General features: G+C 30.5%; 2 protein-coding genes and 1 non-coding gene across 3 annotated transcripts; 2 read left to right on the top strand and 1 right to left on the bottom strand.

Moving 5' to 3' along the window:
- Positions 1 to 817: 817 nt before the first annotated feature.
- LOC114424989 lies at positions 818 to 3,229 on the top strand. The gene is made up of 9 exons (XM_028391704.1): positions 818 to 942; positions 1,014 to 1,145; positions 1,248 to 1,269; positions 1,739 to 1,795; positions 1,898 to 1,979; positions 2,127 to 2,222; positions 2,321 to 2,445; positions 2,558 to 2,576; positions 2,673 to 3,229. Exons 2-9 carry the CDS (start codon positions 1,046 to 1,048, stop codon positions 2,796 to 2,798), a joined length of 627 nt encoding a protein of 208 aa, XP_028247505.1. The 5' UTR covers positions 818 to 942; positions 1,014 to 1,045; the 3' UTR covers positions 2,799 to 3,229.
- A 2,021-nt stretch (positions 3,230 to 5,250) lies between these two features.
- On the bottom strand, positions 5,251 to 5,881 carry LOC114425000 (E3 ubiquitin-protein ligase RHA1B-like). Its single transcript, XM_028391715.1, has one exon. The coding sequence runs from the start codon at positions 5,826 to 5,828 to the stop codon at positions 5,403 to 5,405; it is 426 nt and encodes a 141-aa protein (XP_028247516.1). The 5' UTR covers positions 5,829 to 5,881; the 3' UTR covers positions 5,251 to 5,402.
- A 12,781-nt stretch (positions 5,882 to 18,662) lies between these two features.
- TRNAA-AGC lies at positions 18,663 to 18,735 on the top strand. The gene has a single exon. It is a non-coding gene; the product is annotated as a tRNA-Ala (tRNA).
- The last annotated feature ends 596 nt before the right edge of the window (positions 18,736 to 19,331 follow it).

Consider the following 19,331-nt stretch of genomic DNA (forward strand, 5'->3'; position numbering starts at 1 on the left):
AGCAGAAGCGCAGTCGTTTCTAATCATTAATATACAGACCGAAACACACCTTAATAGAACCTTAAACTTAATTAACCACAAAAAACTTAGTGGACGGGCCCAACCCAACTACCCAACTTAGAGTTTTTAATTCTTACTGTTGTAAACTTATATAGTTAAATCCTTTTCAAATAATTTTGTACAAGTATTTTGTTAATGAACCTAACATTATTGTCTAAAAATCAATGTGTCACTATTGGTATTTGAGAAAAATTATTTTATGAAGTTAATTTCACAGTAATTAAAGTATAAAATACATTAGTTTGGGTGTTCAAAAAAAAAAAAAAAAACCCTACATTCGAAGGCTCACTTAAAATCTGATCGGGTTGTCATTATTGATTACGTATTTAGAAAAGGCCATTGGTGTAAAGATGATCTTGCAAATTTGGGTCGCGATGGAAGCTTCGGCCATAATAATTTAAATTGGCTTATATTATTTATATCATATTTTATAATGTTATTTTTTTCTCTGTTAATTAATTACATTAATCATCTTATTATATTTCTTTTAATTAAAAAAGATATAACTTTAACTGTATTAATTTTAAGAAAATTAAAACATCAAAATATTTTACTTTTATGAAAAATCAAAACTGTAACTCAAAATAATAAATTTTATAACTATTTTTTAATTTTAAGAAATTAGTTTGTTATTAAAAAATTAAAACAATTAATGCATTGGTATTGCTAATCTTTCAAAAAATCGGGTTGAAGTGTTTTTCTATCTTTTTTTGTTTTTTGTTTCCTCGTAAAGTTTATCACTCCTTCTGAAACGACTTTTCTATTATTAAGACAAGTATATGGAGTCAACTTATTATTCAACAATAGGCCAATTGGAGATCACTTGAAAAGTTCAAAGTCATCCTCGTTGTTAACGTCGAAATTAAACACACATACCTGCAGGTTTTTTCTTACTTGTCTTTCCTTATATATTCATCGTGGTTCGATTTGGTTGTAACACTTGTTGTTGTTAGGGTTTTCATAATTCCTGAAACAGGGGAAGGAAATGGCCTCACAACAACACATCGAGAAGATGCAGCTCCGCCAGAACTTCCGCAATCTCTGGCACTCTGATCTTTTGAGTACAATTCAAGCTGACACCCCTTGTAAGTTCTAACTTGCAATTGCACTTTGCAAACACCCACGCAGATTATATATATGGACTATAGTATCTAACATTGTTTCTCAATCTTTTCAATTATATGCAGATTGTTGCTTTTCTCTGTGGTGGTAAGTCTTCTCCACCTTCCTGCTTGCAATTTTTAAGTCATGGATCAAAGTTGACTTGCGTTGACTTATCCTCACTATCGAATTCTGCATCTTTTCTAATTTCTATTTGGTTGGTTATTTATATTTGATATTTTGAGGTAACAAATTATGGTTGAGTTCTAACCAATTTTCGGAAATGATTGCCTGAGAAGGAATTTGACCCCCCCAAAGGATTAATTTTATACAGCGAGCCTTTTGGGCAACATTTAATATCGGAAACAGTGTTACTGTGTGTCTTTTGAGGTGCTTTTGTGTCTATCTTTTTTATGAGAATGCATTCTTCATACAAAATTTCATGGACCTTACATTTTGGTGTTTTGCGTCTCCAATGCCTTGTTAGTTGAATCACAATTTTAATGGAATTTATTCACGGCATAAATGTAATTATTTCTTGTATTTTTCATGTTAATTTTCTGTTGTCACGTGACAGTGCACCGTGTGTATCATATCTGCTCCGCAAACGAGCTCTTTACGATGATATGTCAAGGTAATAACTGATTCTGTACAAGTTCTCCCAGATTTCAAAAATGAATTATATGGTTTAAATTAATGTGTGATAACTTATATGGTTATCTTTTGTTTACTCCAGATACACATGTTGTGCTGGTTACATGCCCTGCAGTGGTCGGTGTGGAGAAAGTAAATGTCCTGAACTCTGCCTTGGTGCGGAGGTATATAACATTTTTTTTACATGTTTTGCTTCATTTTAAAAGGAGTATCTGAATATCTTTTATGTTGGTATCTATGTCACATTATATGTATTTTCGGTGCTTATTTTTCATGGCGTTTTACATGTACTCTGTCATTCATTTCTTCAGGTTGTCTGCTGTTTTGGAAATTCAGTGGCCTCAACTCGATTTCTGTTACAAGATGAATTTAATATTCAAACTACGCAATGTGATAATTGCATTATTGTACTCTCTCTCTCTCTTTCTTTCACACACTTATACATTGAAATATACTACTATTTCTTATGTATCTTGTTAACTGATTTTGTAATTCTCATGTTTAGGCTTTCATGTTTGTCCTTCAACAACTTGCCTGCATATTTTCTATTATTGCTTTAATTGTGGGAAATAGTGAAATTCGACAGGCTTCTCAATTGCTATCTTGTTTGGCTGACTTTGTCTACTGCACGTAAGACTTCTCTTTTCTTAGTCTTTTTTTTTTTTTATTTCCTTTGATTGTGCACTTTATAGTGGAATTTATTGTTACTAAATTTATGATTTTGTTTTATTTCATCTTGTAGGGTGTGTGCTTGCATGCAGGTAAAATTGTTGTTTATAATTACCTGCAAATGGTTAATGATTATGTTGTAAGTGTTTAGAATTAGATGATAAATGGGAAATGAATATGATTTGCAGACTCAGCATAAGATTGAAATGGACAAACGCGATGGGAAATTTGGACCCCAATCAGTAATGGGTGTTCCCCCTGTTCAACAAATGTCACGCTTTGATCAGGCAGTCCCCCCTTTTGTTGGGTATTGACCACAACCAGCATATGGACAGGGCTATGGTTATTCACATGCCTAAGACCCTTCTCATCCTCCCAACTAGCCTGCCCATCATCATCATCATCATCATCATCATCCACCAGCATATAGCTACTTTTGGTGATTTTTTTCATAAGAATGCTTTAGGTTGGGTTGCATTTCCATCAAGTCATACATGTGTGGTAAAATTAGTCAGATTGATTATCAAGTTGCGTTTCCCTTATACAAGACAAACATATTATACCATGGCTAGTTTTATGTATACTTTGATGTCATATTGTCATTAGACTCATTACTGTTCACCCGTGGCTATATTTACTTTTTTTCTTATGCGCAATGGGATATAATGCCAGATTGCCATGTATCAAATACTAATATGAGGTGTGATTATTCAGGTTTTTTATTTTTTATTTATGAATGTGATCATTCAGGCTGTTAACACATTAGTACCAAAGAAGCCCTATCGGGAGTTGACTCGTGGAATTGTATAAATATTGGTAGGGATAATTAAAAGCTGAGTTTGATTGGATTTGGAAAAAAAAAATTGAACTGTTTAAATTGAATTAAGTTGGATTGATCTAGAATTTTCCAATTTTTTTGGACTAATTTAAACTAAATCCACAAACCTCAAAAAACTCTCTGGTCATTTTAGGTTTGTATTTATTTACTTTTTAAATTTTTTAGAAAAATATTAAAAAAAATAGAATATAGTTTGAAAATTGATTTTTTTTAAATAATGCATGCATACATTTATATGTATGTTTATGCTTTAAGTATTAATAAAAAATAACATAAAAAATATAGAAAATTTAAAGTGGTTGAACCGTATTTGATATTTGGAAACGTACAACTAATACTTGATGAGTTACACGATTTATTTGCTTTGTTAGTCCATGGTTTTTACCAATCCCGGAAGAGAATCGGGCCAGTAAAGCAAGACCAAATATTTTATTTATATGTAATTTGTTGAGCAAAAAGTCATATGCAATTTATAGTTATTTATCTTCTTTTATGCACTTTAATCAGCAACTTATAATTAAGTTGGATGCATTTTATTTTTTACTTCCATTTGATTTATTAAAGACAAAGGATTGGAAAACACAAATAATATTTGTTTCAAGTTTAATTTTTTTAAAAATAAGATGGAACAAAACAAAAGATAAATGATATACATGGAAAGAATCTAAAAAAAATATTATTTAATAAATTAAAAAACGTTTTTTTTTTACCTCTGAACTACACCGTTTTAAAAATTAAAACCCTAATGTTGCAACTGTACCTAGAAAAAAAGGTTCCAAGACCAATTTTTCACTATAACTACTTATAGAAAAAAATTAAAAATAAAATTCTCAGAAAACTAAAATCAGTTTATAATAAATAAATTAAATGATAAAATATATTTTTAGTTTTTATATTTTTATTAAATTTTGTTTTTAGTTCCCAAAAATTCATATAATATAATTTAGTCCCTAAATTTTATAAAAAAAAAAAACACATGTTTAGTCCTGAAAACCTAAAGTTAAAAGACCTGCAGAAATTAGAAGGTAAGTTCAGGGATTAAAAATACCTTCTTTTTCATAAAGTTTAGGAATTAAATTACATATACAAAAATATGTGAGTAAAAATATCTTCTTAAAATAAGATGTAAATGATATGATTATTTTTATAAATAAGTGTTGTCTTTGATCTATATATAAGAAATAGAAGACAACATTTTTTTTTATTAATTATAAGAAATATATGATTACTTTTTTATTAATTTTCTTTTTTCAAAACATTTAATGTAGAAATTATAAGAGACTGAAAAAAATATCAATAGTATAATTTTTCATCTTCTAATAAAAAATTTCTTACTTTAAGTTTTTTAAAGAATATTCTAAAAACACTAATTAATATTATTCTTAATCATATACAATTATTTTCTCATAAGAGATGGTGTATTTATTCAGCTTTCAATAAAATAAAATATATGTTGATTGATTAAAAATTATCTTTTTAAAAATAAAAAGATCCTAAATAATATAATGTAAAGTAAAATTAAAATTTATGATAAATTAACTAATGTAATCATGAATTAGTTACTAATTGTTTCTTAAAGTCCGTATAGAATTAGGTAGGACTATTAGTACTAGCGTAGGAGACTAGGAGTATTAGTTTTCTTAAGCTTTCTCTGTCTTACTTCCATGGAGATAAAACTGAAAAAGGAAGCTACCGCTACCAGTGTCGGTACCTCTACGCAGCACACAGCTATACCTTCTTCCTATCAAACACGTCTTCACAATCCAAATCAAGTTTCTTCTGCTACATTGTTATCCCCCTTCAACATTATTTATATCAACAAATGATAGCAAATCTGAGCACCCAGTTAAGAGAAAAGAAAAGGAACAAAAGTGAGTACTACTAGAACACTAAAACTGATAAAAATAGTCAGATAAGATCTACACTACTGGAAATAAAATCTGCACGCTGGAATTAAGAATCTAACTATATAAGCACAATTGTCCGCTTTGCATTTTGTTTGAAAATCCGTATAATATTTACACCAACACATACTCAACAACCTTAACAGAAGATCCAGAAAAAAGAAAAAGAGGCCAATCTAGTGATGATTGTAATAGAATGCAGCTTGCATATGGTGGGGTATGAAGGGTGTCCGACACAGGGGGCACGTTCTTTGATCGTACCCCATCCAACGGTCCAGACACCCTCTGTGGAATATGTGGCGACAGTTCGTCAGCCGTCTGATCTCGTCCTCTCCCTCGAACTCGTACAGGCACACCGCGCAGCTCTCCGCCGCCTCCACCGCCATCTCCATCTCCGAGAACTTCACCACCGGCAGGATTTCCCTCATCAGCACCGCCGACACCGCCCTCTCCGGCCCCGCAATGTCGGATTCGAAGAAATCGTGGAAGCCCATGTAGCACAAGAGGATTGTGATGAGTCTCCTGATGAACCCCAATACCGATAGCACCTGCAGAAACACCTTGGGCATCACCAATTCTGTGTACCCCACTGGAAATCCCATTTTGATGTGAGAGAGATAAGCAAGAGCAAGAGGTTACAGTTTCCATGGATGGAGGTGTTAAATAGATGGGAACTTGGGAGGTGTGGAAATACCAATAATGGGCTTTGGTTTTATTCAGAATGACACCCATGCACCCATGGGACAATTTTTTCATCATAAAGTAATGACCCCAAAAAGCATGTAGAGTGTGCCTTCTGCTACCTTTAACTGCTGTCTTATTCGTTGGTTTCTCTCATTATTTTATTCACCAATCTCTCTCGCACCTTGTTGCTTGATTCATTGTTCTACTCAATCCAGGCAAAAAATATATTCTTATCGATTCTCTGCACCCAACTCCCTCCATTTCACCTTCTCCTGCCCTCACTTTCCTTTTCTTACCGGGAATATATATTATCTTTCATCTATTTTACATTATTGTATATGTAATTAACATCTATCATTTTTATTATTAGTCAAATTAAAATAATTCCGCACCAATTAATTTATATCCTCCTAGTCTCTCTCTCCCACTTTCTTCTGAGGTACTACTATAAGTCGGTCTCTGAAGTAAAAAATAATAATAAAGAATAAGAAAAGTCAATTATTAAATAAAAATATACTGAATATTTAAAACACCAACAAGTTCAGGTGCTTTTAAGTAATTGAAAATACTTAGTAATTACTAGTAATATTTTAAGAAACTGGTGCCAAATATCTTTCAATAATCATACGGAGTAAAATTCCTCACCAAAAGGAAAAAAAATGCAGTCATGCGTACAGAGTAAATTAATGCTAGATGATGTTGTAGATAAGTTTCAAAAGTAGTCATATCGCCATGTCAACGTTTGTGGTTACTATATGAAAGAACTACGTTCATTGACGAAGTGGCATGTCATTAAATACCTCAGAGAATCACATCTCCTCACAAGATATTTATGATAAAACTATAAAAGGTTTGGAGGATCAGCTTTAATAAATTGTACACAGAAATATGCAAAAGTTTAACGTGAAGTGATATGGTTTAGTTGGTAACTACTCCAGTAAATATTAGGACTGGACTAAGTAACAGACTCACACCTATCATAATTTCAATAACGACGAGAAATACCCTAAACCTTGTTCATGATAACAGGAAGCTTTTCCATCAAAATCTTGGAACCTTGGGATGCATTCTGTCTTTAATTCTTTTGGTGTACATAACTCTTAACTCTGTCATCTTATTTCCTTATTACATGTTTAAATTTAAGTTTGGAATACACTTTTTTCAAACTAAATTTGTAAAAGTATCTCAAATGAGTTTTTCTAAAACTGAGTTTATAAATAAAATTTTAATCATAAATAAGAGAGTAATCAAATATGATATTAAATTTATTTTTCTCTCAAACATACTTTTAAATTTTTTGCCAAAAATTCAAACACACCCTTAGATTCTATATATACCGTGCATAGACTCGAGAAGCACACCAAATTCAGCCATATACACTATACGGGAGCTTATAATGATTCAAAAATCTTATGGTTGAATTGGACAAGACGTTCAATTGTATTACGACTTAAGAGCATTTATTTTTTTAGCAGGAGATGTCAAAACTCAAAAAAGGTTCTTCTATTGAAAACAACGACTTGGATTATTTCTTTGATCACTTGCCATGATAATAGCATGTATATATATATATATATATACTTGAAATATCTTCTTGGCCACATCAATTTTTGGGTCAGAGAGGTGGCGACATACTAATCATAAAGGTATAAGCGTACAAACTCAGAAGTAATGTGATAGGAAGAAAAAAGAAATAAGAAGAAACAAAATAGAATAGAATGAGTCTGTATTTATAAGAATTCTTTCTCCATTTAACTGAATTTATTTGCTAGTAAAATTTAATTATGTATTGCCAAAGTTGAGAAGATTAGATGTACAATCTTCAGAAAACTTTCTAATCGAGAAAAAGTTATTAAATAATTTAGGACCATATAAAAAAAAAATAATATTTGACTATATGTCATGTAATGATTAATTAAGGATCTCATATAGTTCATAATCACCTTATAATTTCTTTTAACGAATACAGTTATTTTGACATCAATATTTGGGTTTAATACCCTAGTAAAAAATCAAAAGGTTGTCAAAATCAAGAGAGTACAATATACTAACATTATGACGATGGTAGGAGATAGGAGGACTAAATTTGGATCTTTAAATAAGATTTGGAATTCAAAAGTATTACAAATTGAAAAATTGTAGTTAAGAGAAAATGTTTCACTAAATTAAAGTAGCTAATTAAATGCTGTGACAAAGATTTAATCATTTAGAAAATCAATAATACTACTTCACGTCTAAAACATGTTAAGATAGAAAAAGAATAGTTCTCAGCGTTTCTCTCAATCATTAAACGGAGAATTGCTGAGCGTAGCGGAGTTTAATTTAACGTGAAATTAGTTGGTATTTGTAGACGAAAATGAAGGTAAGTGTGGTTCCACCAATTTTTCCTGTCGGAAGACCACTTCTCCACTTGCCGATGAAGCAAGCAGGTCAAGAATGAATACCCCAAACAATGGGAAAGGAAGACACGAGTAACAGTAATTTACATGCATGCTTTGACTTTGGCCTTTGTGTGGAGGTGGAGGTGGGGTGTGCGACCGATGGTGATGTACAAATGATGGGACCTTTTATTTTTTAACACATCACTGTTCATTGAGTCGCTGTTCCATCTCTATTGGGGCATCACAGATGGACTTCTGGCTTGATCTCAGACCATGTTTGAAATTTTTATCCTTCTCTTTTTATTCTGACACTCATGCATATCTGATGAGACATACTACATTGGCTTCGGTTAAGTCTTTTTCAATAAATTTGTATTTATTTGTTTTTGTTTTTAGCAAAAAGAAAGAATTCTGTCCCCAGTTACTTTATTCCTTACTATCTTTCACTTGTATAGTTGCATTGTAGCATCTTAAATATCATAATTATCAAATGAATTGAAATTTAAATAAATACGACCTAAAAAGATGAGGTAATATATGTTCTAAACTTGAAAATATTATATATAATAAAAAAATTTAAATACTAAAAATAAAAATAAGAAGGAAGTTCATTATAGAACCTATTTTTTAGAAATTGAAAATGTTAAGAACTCATAATCTCATTCTTAAAAGATCATAACTTATTTTAATCTTCAAATGTGTAAAAATAGTGACATATTAGTTCTTTCGTTAACTCATTACCATTAACTTTAACACGTGAAGTATACATGACATTTGGTTTAGTTATGTGACAGTCCATGTGTATAAATGTTAACCACGTCAATTGATGAGTAAGATGGACTAATTTGTCAATAAATTATTGATGGATTAATTTGTCACTTTGAAGAGATTTGTTTTTTTTTTTTTACTGTAATCCCTTATGTGTGACCGTTGAATGTTAATGGCTACTTTTTACCGCTCTTCCTTTATATCATCTTCTTTCTCCTTTCCTTAACGAATTAATTTGCAGACATCTTCTACCAAATGACTATTTTTTTCTTTTCATTTGATTAGAGGCTTGTAAAAAACTTTTTGGGTTGATATTAAATGGGTGGAGAGTCAGCATTCGAGTTTGGTGGAAGCAAAACAAAAGTGCATGATTGTGGTAGCCATGACGATTTTGAGTCTTCCAACAATAATGGATGCAATTCGAGTTTGGTGGAAGCAAAACAAAAGTGCATGGTTGTGGTAGCCATGGCGATTTTGAGTCTTCCAACAATAATGGATGCAATTGGTTTTATGTGGAATGTAAATGTGGGAGGAAAGTTGTTATTTGAACCTCAAAAACAAAAATAAAACTAGGAAGGTTGTTTTACAGTTGCCCATTGCCAAAGGTTGGTTCCATTTATGTCATAAGCTTTGTTTGTTGTTGCTTTGTTTTTTGTCATGAAAATTTTATGTGTTGATTGAGTCTTCTATTGTTGATGTGCAACATGTTGGAAGTTATGATTTTTTTATTGGGTGAATCTTATTGAAGAGAGGTGGATAGAAGAGATGGGAGTGAAAATTGATGGGTTACACAAGGAGCTGAAGATTATAAAATACTTTTTTTTTATTTGTTACGTATGATGGTGGTGGTTTGTTACTTGTTGTGACTGGTATAGGGGTCATGTAAGTGAATAAAATGGTAATGCAAGTTGTTAGTTGATAGAAATTGTAACAGGTTTTTTATTGTAGGTTTTGGTCAAATTAGGACTATATTGTCAGATAAAGGTATATTGTTTATGAATGACATTGATATTAAGTATTATTGATAAATGACATATTTGTAACCGAGTTGTATTCGATTGGCACCAGAATCGTCACATGTAGGCCAAATATTTGAAAAATATTGCATGGTACTAAAACATTACATGCATAATGTCAACATTAAGTAACTTAAGAGAAGATTAAGGAACTTAAGTAGTTTAATATTAATCAACATAACAAGCATAATGTCAACATTAAACTATCAAATATAGTGAAATTTTAGTTGTGACAAGACCAAAACTTGAGCAAAAAAACACTACACACAAAGGCCATGACTATAGCTTCATCCTTCTACCAAAATAAACAACTCATGGCCAAATGACCATGACACTAACTTCATCCTTCTACCAAAATAAACAATAATTCATGGTCAAATGACACAATATAATGTTGTCATAGTAGACATTCCCCAAAATAAAAGGCTCCAAGCAAACCCAATGTATCATTGGTTACAAATTTTTCTAATGCATATAATGATCCATAACCAAAAAAACATAACAATAAAAAATGGACAAAGATCCCCAATCATTTCTTCATATTTTCAAGATGCAAAAACCTTGGTGTAGGAATGAAGTTCATGAAATGTGTGGTCGAATCATCCTTGGAGATGGTGCACTCGGGAATTGTATTTTGATAGGTACTGGAGGCTGAACTGGGGATGGCCTAAATGCAGGTGTTGGTTGTATAACCATGAAGTTTGTTACCTGCACAAAGACAAAATTGTGATAAGCATAATTTTCACCCCATTCACATACAACAATGCTTAACTCTAACATGTAAACAAAGTTCAACAATAGTGTTTACTAAAAACAAATGTGCACCCACCAAAAAACAAAGTAATACAAGAAAACAACTTAAGCAACAATCTTAAACCTCATTCGCCAAACCTTAACCCATAAACAAATTTGGACGATCCTAAACCCCATCATCGAAGGAACCAAAGAAAATAATCATCAACAAAAGAGTGTACCCACAATAAAACACAGCAAGACAATGAACCCATCATTTAATGCAAGAAAAAAATACTACACAAGCATATTCATCACTTTACCTTGCAATGTGGTGTAGACGACACAAGTTGGTCTTTGTCTTCAAATCCCACAACGAAAAATCTTTGTCACGGTGGCTATGAAGGTCTTTGGAGTCATTTCTCTCACTCTAAGGATGACATGAAGAAGAAAATGTACAAGTTGCTGTCACTCTAAGGGAGGGTTAAAAACAGGATTTCTATGTCTTATTGGAGAGTAAAAAGACATAACATTCTTCTAACAGATAAGTCCCAACGTGACTCAGCACAAAGTTTCCATTGCCTAATTTGTCCCAATATTGTCACGTTGCCAACATATGTGCCACCTAAGTACAAAACCTAATGTTAATGGTGATGGGTTAACAAAAAAATTACACATTTGGAGATTAAAAATTAATTTTTATTTTTTCTGAGATGAAATTGTCGATGCTTGACCCTTTCAAGAAAAAAAAATAAGGGTTTACCCCGTAATACTAATCGGGACTTTGAGTTTTCTGGAGAACCTCACGTCAATGTAGAAGATGTAAGGAATTTACTTAATGTTTATATCGTTTGGTAACTATTTGAGAGTAGAGAGGAGCATGTAGACGCATATGAGATCCATTAACCAATAATAAACGCTAGCTTGCTGGAGGGGTCCATCACTTAGCCTTATTTCCGCGTATGCGTTTAAAGCATGTTTCAGAATTGCAAGTAGCGTTAAATTTGAGGTAGAAAAAGATTGATGGGGAGAAGTTACTTCACTTGCGAGAAAAACCGGTGAAGACATTAATATCACCTCTTGCCCATTTGGGAATAGGATAATTATCAATGAGAGTTGACTAGATGGTGACAATATTCTTGATTCTTTTTCAACACTAGAAACAATTGATTTTAATTTAAAATTTTGTCCAAACTATCTAGACTCTCTACCACTAAATCAATTTTTATGAATCTATGCGTTCGGTGTAAAATTAAATAATATGACAAGGTTGTATCTAAGTTTTATCCTTAGCACAGTAATTTTGAATGAAACCAAGAAGCAAGGAAGCAGAGGAGAATTAATTAATCATGAGGGGGTGTTTATGTAAATGAAGAGTGGTTGATTCCTCCTCCCATAATGTAGGGGAGAGAGAGAAGGGGGTGTGATATGATTGAGTGAGATGGGCAGATGAAGAAGGCAGAATGGGCTGGAAGAAGAGAAGGCGTGGCAACAGTTTAGGCCGAAGTGGACATATGTAAGAATGTGGCATTGCGTTTGGCCACCAGCCACCAGGCATCACCACCTCCAAAGTCCCTATTACTAATCTCCTCTGACATTGCTGTCTGATGCCGCCAAGACATTATAGGTCCACATTCATTGTTCCTCAATCGCCAAATTTAATTTTTTACTAATACGTACCCATCATCTTTCCTTTTGTCTCATCCTTTGTCTACCCCTCCCTATCCCAATCACATTCTCTACTCTACTTTGCTTCTTCTCAATTCTTTGCTATATATTTTTGGGAGCCCTTGCCAATTCATATATGACACATTTGAATTAAGGTACTAATAATCCACAAGCATCAACACGACACATGATATAAACACGACAATTTGACGCTAGAGCGTAAAAATTAGGTGAAATATTTGTTCAAGTATTTTTCTACATGCCTCGCAGCAGTTTTAAATATCAATTGTGCTAGGAGTTGATGATACAAATTATTTGGGGTATGTGATGGTAGCAGCGGTTTTGGGCTAAAAGGTTTGAGACCCGAGCCCACCACTAATTTCGTTTGATTATATGAACCTATAATCTTTTGGGTTAATGCTTTATATACACTAATATAATAATGTTGGTGAGTTCTTTTTGTAGTATATTAGGTACTATATATAGTTGTTCTCTTTGTATAAAATATTAATTTCTTGATTATTTTATTTGACAATCAATACGTATAAGCTTTTTTTTTTAAAAAAAGTAAACTATATTTTTTTCTTGAAAATATGAGTATTATACTATTTTTGTGTTAAAACATATACTCGTCTTTCCTGATAGATTTGAGTATATGATACTCTATTTTATTTTTAATTTTTTGGTATATGATAGATTGGTGTTAAATTAAATTGTATATTCAATATAAGAGTGGATGAAAGATAGTCTAATATTTTTTTTTTGGAGGGAGAAAATATATTTACTCATTCTATAAAAATATATTTAATAGTGTTAAGTTAAATATATATTAAATTATATATATATATATATATATATTTCAGTATTAAAGGAGATGACAGTACTATTAATTTACATTTCTGGGAGGAAAATGAAATTTACTAAAAAAATTAGTACATTCTTAATGTAAATTACAAAATTGTGGTCATATTTAATATTACGTGAAATGTAAAGTTTAGTCTTTTTAGTTAATTTCAATACACTAGCTTATTTTTAAATCATTAAATAAGTATTAATTTAAAGTATAACTTTAAAATTAATTATTAAAAATCTAATATATAATATAATATTTTACAATTAAACAATAGTGTACATTATTAATACTTTTTAATTAAATTCTTCGCTTTTAATTTTATACAAACTTACTCTTATTAAATTCTTAGTCTTTTAGATATTCCCTAGCTACATACAACTTACTCTAAGAGTAGCAGGTCCCTAGGCCAGCTAATTATGTTTATAGTAGTATAATAATATTATTTTAGTTTGATTCTCACTTGTGATTAATGCCAAGTCAATTTGGTCATATATTCCAAAGTTAATTAAAAAGCCGGATTTGTTCCCTATTAATGCCAAAACCTTGAGTTTGCATATCAGAAGCTGCCTGCCACTAGGTTGAAGTTAAGAAACGAGGCATGACAACTTGTGTTAGTACTGAGAAGTTGGAGACGAAATTCCATTCATGAGTCATGACAATCGACAAAGGCAAGGAAATGGCTTTGGAGACAATTAACATCAACTTGCACATATCTTAATATAGTGCAAATCAACTTGCTTCTGTGCCCTCACTATTTTCTTTCCCGTTACTCTTAAATTTAAACATGTGAGAGCACGTTTTATGATTGGTGAGACAAAGAAGAAAAATAAATATAAAAAAGACAAAGCTAGATGTGAAGCAGAAAAGGACCACGTATATGCACTTTCTGCCTTCTCCGTGTGTCCTCTCTTATTTTATAATATATATATATATATATATATATATATATATATATATATATATATATATATATATCCATCTTAATTATACTTTAAATATTTTCCCTCTATTTTTTCAACCAAATAATCTCAATTTCTCACATTCTTCTCTCACTTATTCATTCCCATTTTCTGATTTGCCTTCCTCGGAATCAAACACAGTGGAGGTGGATGCCATTAATTTATGTAACATTCTAGCTAGTAATACAAAACGTGCATACTTCAATAATTCTAACGTTTATGGAAAAGGGTGGTGCTCAAAATAACATGATGGAGTGAAAAAGACATCTACCTAACCCAAAAAGTCCTTTCCTATGCAATCAATCTAGCTAGTTATATATTCTACTTTGTCCTTAATTATTAGATTTTTAAAAACGAATTTGTTTGTTTTATATTTTTTTTCTTCTAATTTTTAAATATATTAATTTTTTTATATATCTTTATTTAATTATTCTTTCTCTAAATATCAATAAAAAATAAATAAATGAATAGAAAAATAAAAAATAATAATTTTAGAATAATAATATAAATAATCAATAAATTTAATATAATTAACTATTTTTCTTAAAAAAATATATTAATTAAAATAATCTTATGATTAGATAAGAAAAAGGGAGCAATACAAATACTAACAATGCAATTAAGTCAATCAAGACGTGCGTTGCTGGCAATGACACGGCTCAGTCGGATCCCGAAATAGAAACAGGTATATAAGGGGCTGCTATATATAGCTAGTGTTCTTAACAAATGAATTTGCTCTGTTAATTATCTTAATTTTTTTTTTTTATATAAAAAAAAACAACTTGCGCAGTTAGGTATTCAATTGATTAAATACAAACATGTCTGTATTGGATCATAATACGTGGCTACAAGCAACGTTTAAATTATTGTAACAAGTAACAACTGCTGTGTTGTTTCGTTGTGATTCTTGATATCGAAAACATTAGATAAATGCAATAAACGCCTTTGTCTCATTAATCCCAATCTTTTAATTTACAGGTGTATAAATAGCATTTCCAAAGCTTATGTTCATCCACGTCCTGTTAAACACATTCATTTTCGTTCATGTCATTTTCTCTTGATAACTTCTTCATATTTTGGTCTACGTGCCAAAATAATTGTGATCTCTCATATCGATACAAAAGAAAAAGGTTTTATATTGTATGAAAAACTCTGTTTGGAGCCAATGATCTTTACATCTCAAAAATACTTATTCTTTAATTTTTTTCTTACTGAAAAATATATTTACTGCACATTATAAACGAAATTTTTTTTTTCTTTAGTCTTCTTTTTTTCTCTGTCCTGTCTTGTTTTCCTAGTCAGGGTTTGGGATGTTATACGCAAAGGCTTTGGGCTTGGTCCAAGAAACAAACTCTAGAAGGCTTTTTGGGTTACTTCTATCGTCTAGTTGTAGTTGGCCCAGATCTGCTAAGCACAACGAGAAGCGCACCATGCTTATGATGGAGAACCACTCAACTCAAGGCTCGTTATCTTCAGTGTTCAGTTTCAATTGTACACATTAACTTGTAATGTTCATTGACTGAACAATATATATATATGTGTGTGTGTGTGTTGACCCATCAAACTAATAATCATTTATGTGTGATGCATGATGAGCTTTACAAAGTACTATTTATAGATTTTTCCTCTTAATGGTTGACAAATTTGATGCATACATGCTAAACAAACTAAACAAGATTTTCACATGTTTTGATCCGATGACATTGGTAATGTCAGTAACTTCCACTTGACTCTAATCTTTGTCACAAATTCATCTCTTTCGGATATATAGCCATTTTGACAAGTTTACATTTATCTTCTTCGATTTAAATTTCAAACTAAAAACTCGTTATTTTTCCGGTATCTCAAGAACATTTGTCACATTGTTCATCTAATATCATTTGATGACTATTTTCAAGAAATTTAAATACATAAAGTCGAAGTGCATTTTCAATACTTAAAAAATTTCCAAGTTTGCATCCACAATATTAAACAACTTTTATAAGATTATATTAGTGTATAAAAAAAATTATTCACGTGCAATTGTACTTTCTGCATTAAACATTTTACATTAATTTTCAAGAAAACATGATGTAGATACGTAGCATGCATTTGTATATACAGCTAAAAGATGAAAAGCGTTGATGAATTTTAGACGCCAGAAAGGGATGTTACTCAGATGGTAAATCACTCGCTTAGCATGCAAGAGGCACGGGGATTGATACCCCGCATCTCCAAAATTAATTTGTTTTCTTATGTTTTACATTTGAAGATAATTAACAGCACTACACGAATTAGATATCGTGGATTCTTTAATTTTCTGTTTTTCAATGAAATTTAAGAGATCCAGAGGTACCAACCATTAATTTGGGATTCATATCTAACTCTAGAAATTGGGGCAGAGCTTGGTATAGGCTTTATATTAAATATATTATTTGTAGACTATAGTAGACTTTCAAATCATATTGCAATTGGTTCCTAAAATGATATTTTATATCTTTATATGTTGCTCTGATTTATTAGATGATTGGTTAACAGGGAAATGTAGTCTCAATCGTGTGTGTGCGTTGTGTATGCAGAATGTACGTCTTTAAAAGATTAAATTTGCTTTTTTTTTGCTCTACGAGAAAAAAGTTAAATTATACTTAAAATACCTTTTTACTGTTTTAAAAATTATATTTTCATTTCTTATTAGATAACTATACGTTATATTTATTAATATCTTGAAAAAATTATAATTTAAAAATAAAATAATAATTTAAGCCTTTTTCTAAAAAAATCATATGTAATTATTAAAAACTTGTTTATATTTCAATTTGACATAAATAAGATTTTCTATTATACTATTAAATAGTAGAAATTATTTCAGAGGAAAATGATCATTTAGTAACTGAATGTGTAAATTGATAATAATTTAGTTTATAAAAAAATAAAATTTTTGATTTGTTTCATAAATATATAAAAGGTGAGATAATTTTATTTTGTGTATAACTTAATGATAATTTAATATCTAAATTTTAAAACTTAATATCACATGGGTCTTTGAACATTATAATTTAATAATAAAATAATTTCATAAACTTAATAGGAAGATAAAATTATTGTAATTTTTAAATACTAAGAGATTAAATTTGAATTTTTGTTCTTTTAACAATTAAATTATCATAGATTTATATATTTGGAGATCAAAATAATTATTTATTCTATTATTTAAAGTTATTTCTTGTTAATTATTAATGATTTTAAGTCATTAAAAGAGTATAGAAAATTTAATTTGCAAATTTTTAGTCATCGAAACAAGATGAAAAAAATCTTTTGTCTTTATATATTTTCAAAAAGGTAATTTGTAATATGATTTCAACCTGCAACTTTTTCTTCTAGATTTTCTATGCTGATTTTTCTATTGATTTTATGATTTTTTTAAAAGTTTTTCTACAAAAAAAGTTATGCAAAATTTTCTATAATTTCGAGCTGAAATGTGAATAAATCCTTAAATTAAATGAAAATTTTAGATTTTTTTCATATTCCTCATACAATTTTTATTTTGTAAATTTTTTTTTGCAAAAAATATACAAAAGTTATAGATAAATTTTCTATTTTTTATTCAATAGTGGTCAAAGGTATAAAATCCGTAAAAATATAATTTGGGAAGTATTATTGATAAAGTAAAAATACGTTTTAATAACATAAATATAATTAATGAATAAAATATTTTCAATTAGTGTTTTAAATATAATTAAACTAAAAGAGTAATTTTTTAATCACATGTCACATTTTAATTTGAGTAAAAATGAAGACATAAAATATAATAATTGTTTCAATTTATTTATTAAAATAATATAAAACAATTATTATAAAACTATAATTCTTTTTTTAAAAGATTGAACTCCTTTTAATGGTTGGTCTAGTGCCGTCCCACGTACGGATGACGCTCAGGTCAACCTTATTGAACATTTTCATGAATTTTGAAAAATATGGAATACATATGATACAGATGCAGAACACACAACTACAGGGGTGGAAGCAGTAACACAGGTGCAAACAGCAATGGATAAGCCCAAGAGAAGAGTAGGAAGACCAGCTTACCTCAAGGATTACATTTGAGGGTGAATTATAGTTTTAAACAGGCTTAACAAACTTGATCCTGTAATATTCCATTTTGCACGAAAAGATTAGAATTTTGTTATGCATGTAAGATCAAGCAAAGGCAATGAAAAATATCCTTTCTGAATTTCTTCTTCTTTGTGTGGAGGTCCCTGCTCCTCCAAACCAGGTTTAGATTGTAGCTTGTATCAAAATACGTGGAATGCATTTTGAAGTTTTGAATAATACCAATGTCAAAACAGTTCAAAGTGAAATTTGAATTTAATTTATTAGGCACATCTCAAATATTATAGGGGATGTAGCTCAGATGGTAGAGCGCTCGCTTAGCATGCGAGAGGTACGGGGATCGATACCCCGCATCTCCACTTTCTTCATTTATTAACTTTTTATATCTTATAGTACATTTGATGATAGCAGCACTACACCATTATCTCAGCACTAGTGATGCTTATGAATCAAACCTACCCCGTTATAAAGATGGATAAGGTTCTGCCTGGACTCTTAATTCGTTTCTTTTCACCTTTTCATAGCAAAATAAATTAATCATCCATATACGGCAATATATATCTTTTTTATTTAAAGGCTTAATGTTGCACTTTTCCTTCCACGATATCAGAGTCTAAGCCCAAGGTTTTTGATTGTACAATTGTCAGATTTTTGTTATATTCAAATAATTTTGATTTCCTTTTTCTATATTACTGAAATGACGATGCATGACATGTTCTAGTTTTATCCATGGACCAAATTAATGAGTAAAATTAGTTCATCAGGACGAAGGATTTGTGAGGTAATGAAGTTTTGATTCATTTGAGTTAAAGGTAGGATGAAGACTCTATGAACAAATGCTCATAGAATTGGCCATGGAAGGAGTTGCTCATAGGTGATGAATGATGATACTGAAGCTTGGAGATGATCCAGGAGAAAATAATCAGAGATGAAAAAATCTTCTGATTTACTTATT

This window comes from Glycine soja, chromosome 1 (genome assembly GCF_004193775.1).
Source record: "Glycine soja cultivar W05 chromosome 1, ASM419377v2, whole genome shotgun sequence".
Classification (NCBI taxonomy): Eukaryota; Viridiplantae; Streptophyta; class Magnoliopsida; order Fabales; family Fabaceae; genus Glycine; species Glycine soja.

Excerpts from the sequence above, each read along its gene's own strand:
- LOC114425000 (XM_028391715.1), bottom strand. The coding sequence starts at position 5,828 with ATGGGATTTCCAGTGGGGTACACAGAATTGGTGATGCCCAAGGTGTTT.
- LOC114424989 (XM_028391704.1), top strand. The coding sequence starts at position 1,046 with ATGGCCTCACAACAACACATCGAGAAGATGCAGCTCCGCCAGAACTTC. Across the intron at positions 1,146-1,247 it reads AATTCAAGCTGACACCCCTT|ATTGTTGCTTTTCTCTGTGG; the intron begins GTAAGTTCTAAC and ends AATTATATGCAG. Across the intron at positions 1,980-2,126 it reads AACTCTGCCTTGGTGCGGAG|GTTGTCTGCTGTTTTGGAAA; the intron begins GTATATAACATT and ends TCATTTCTTCAG.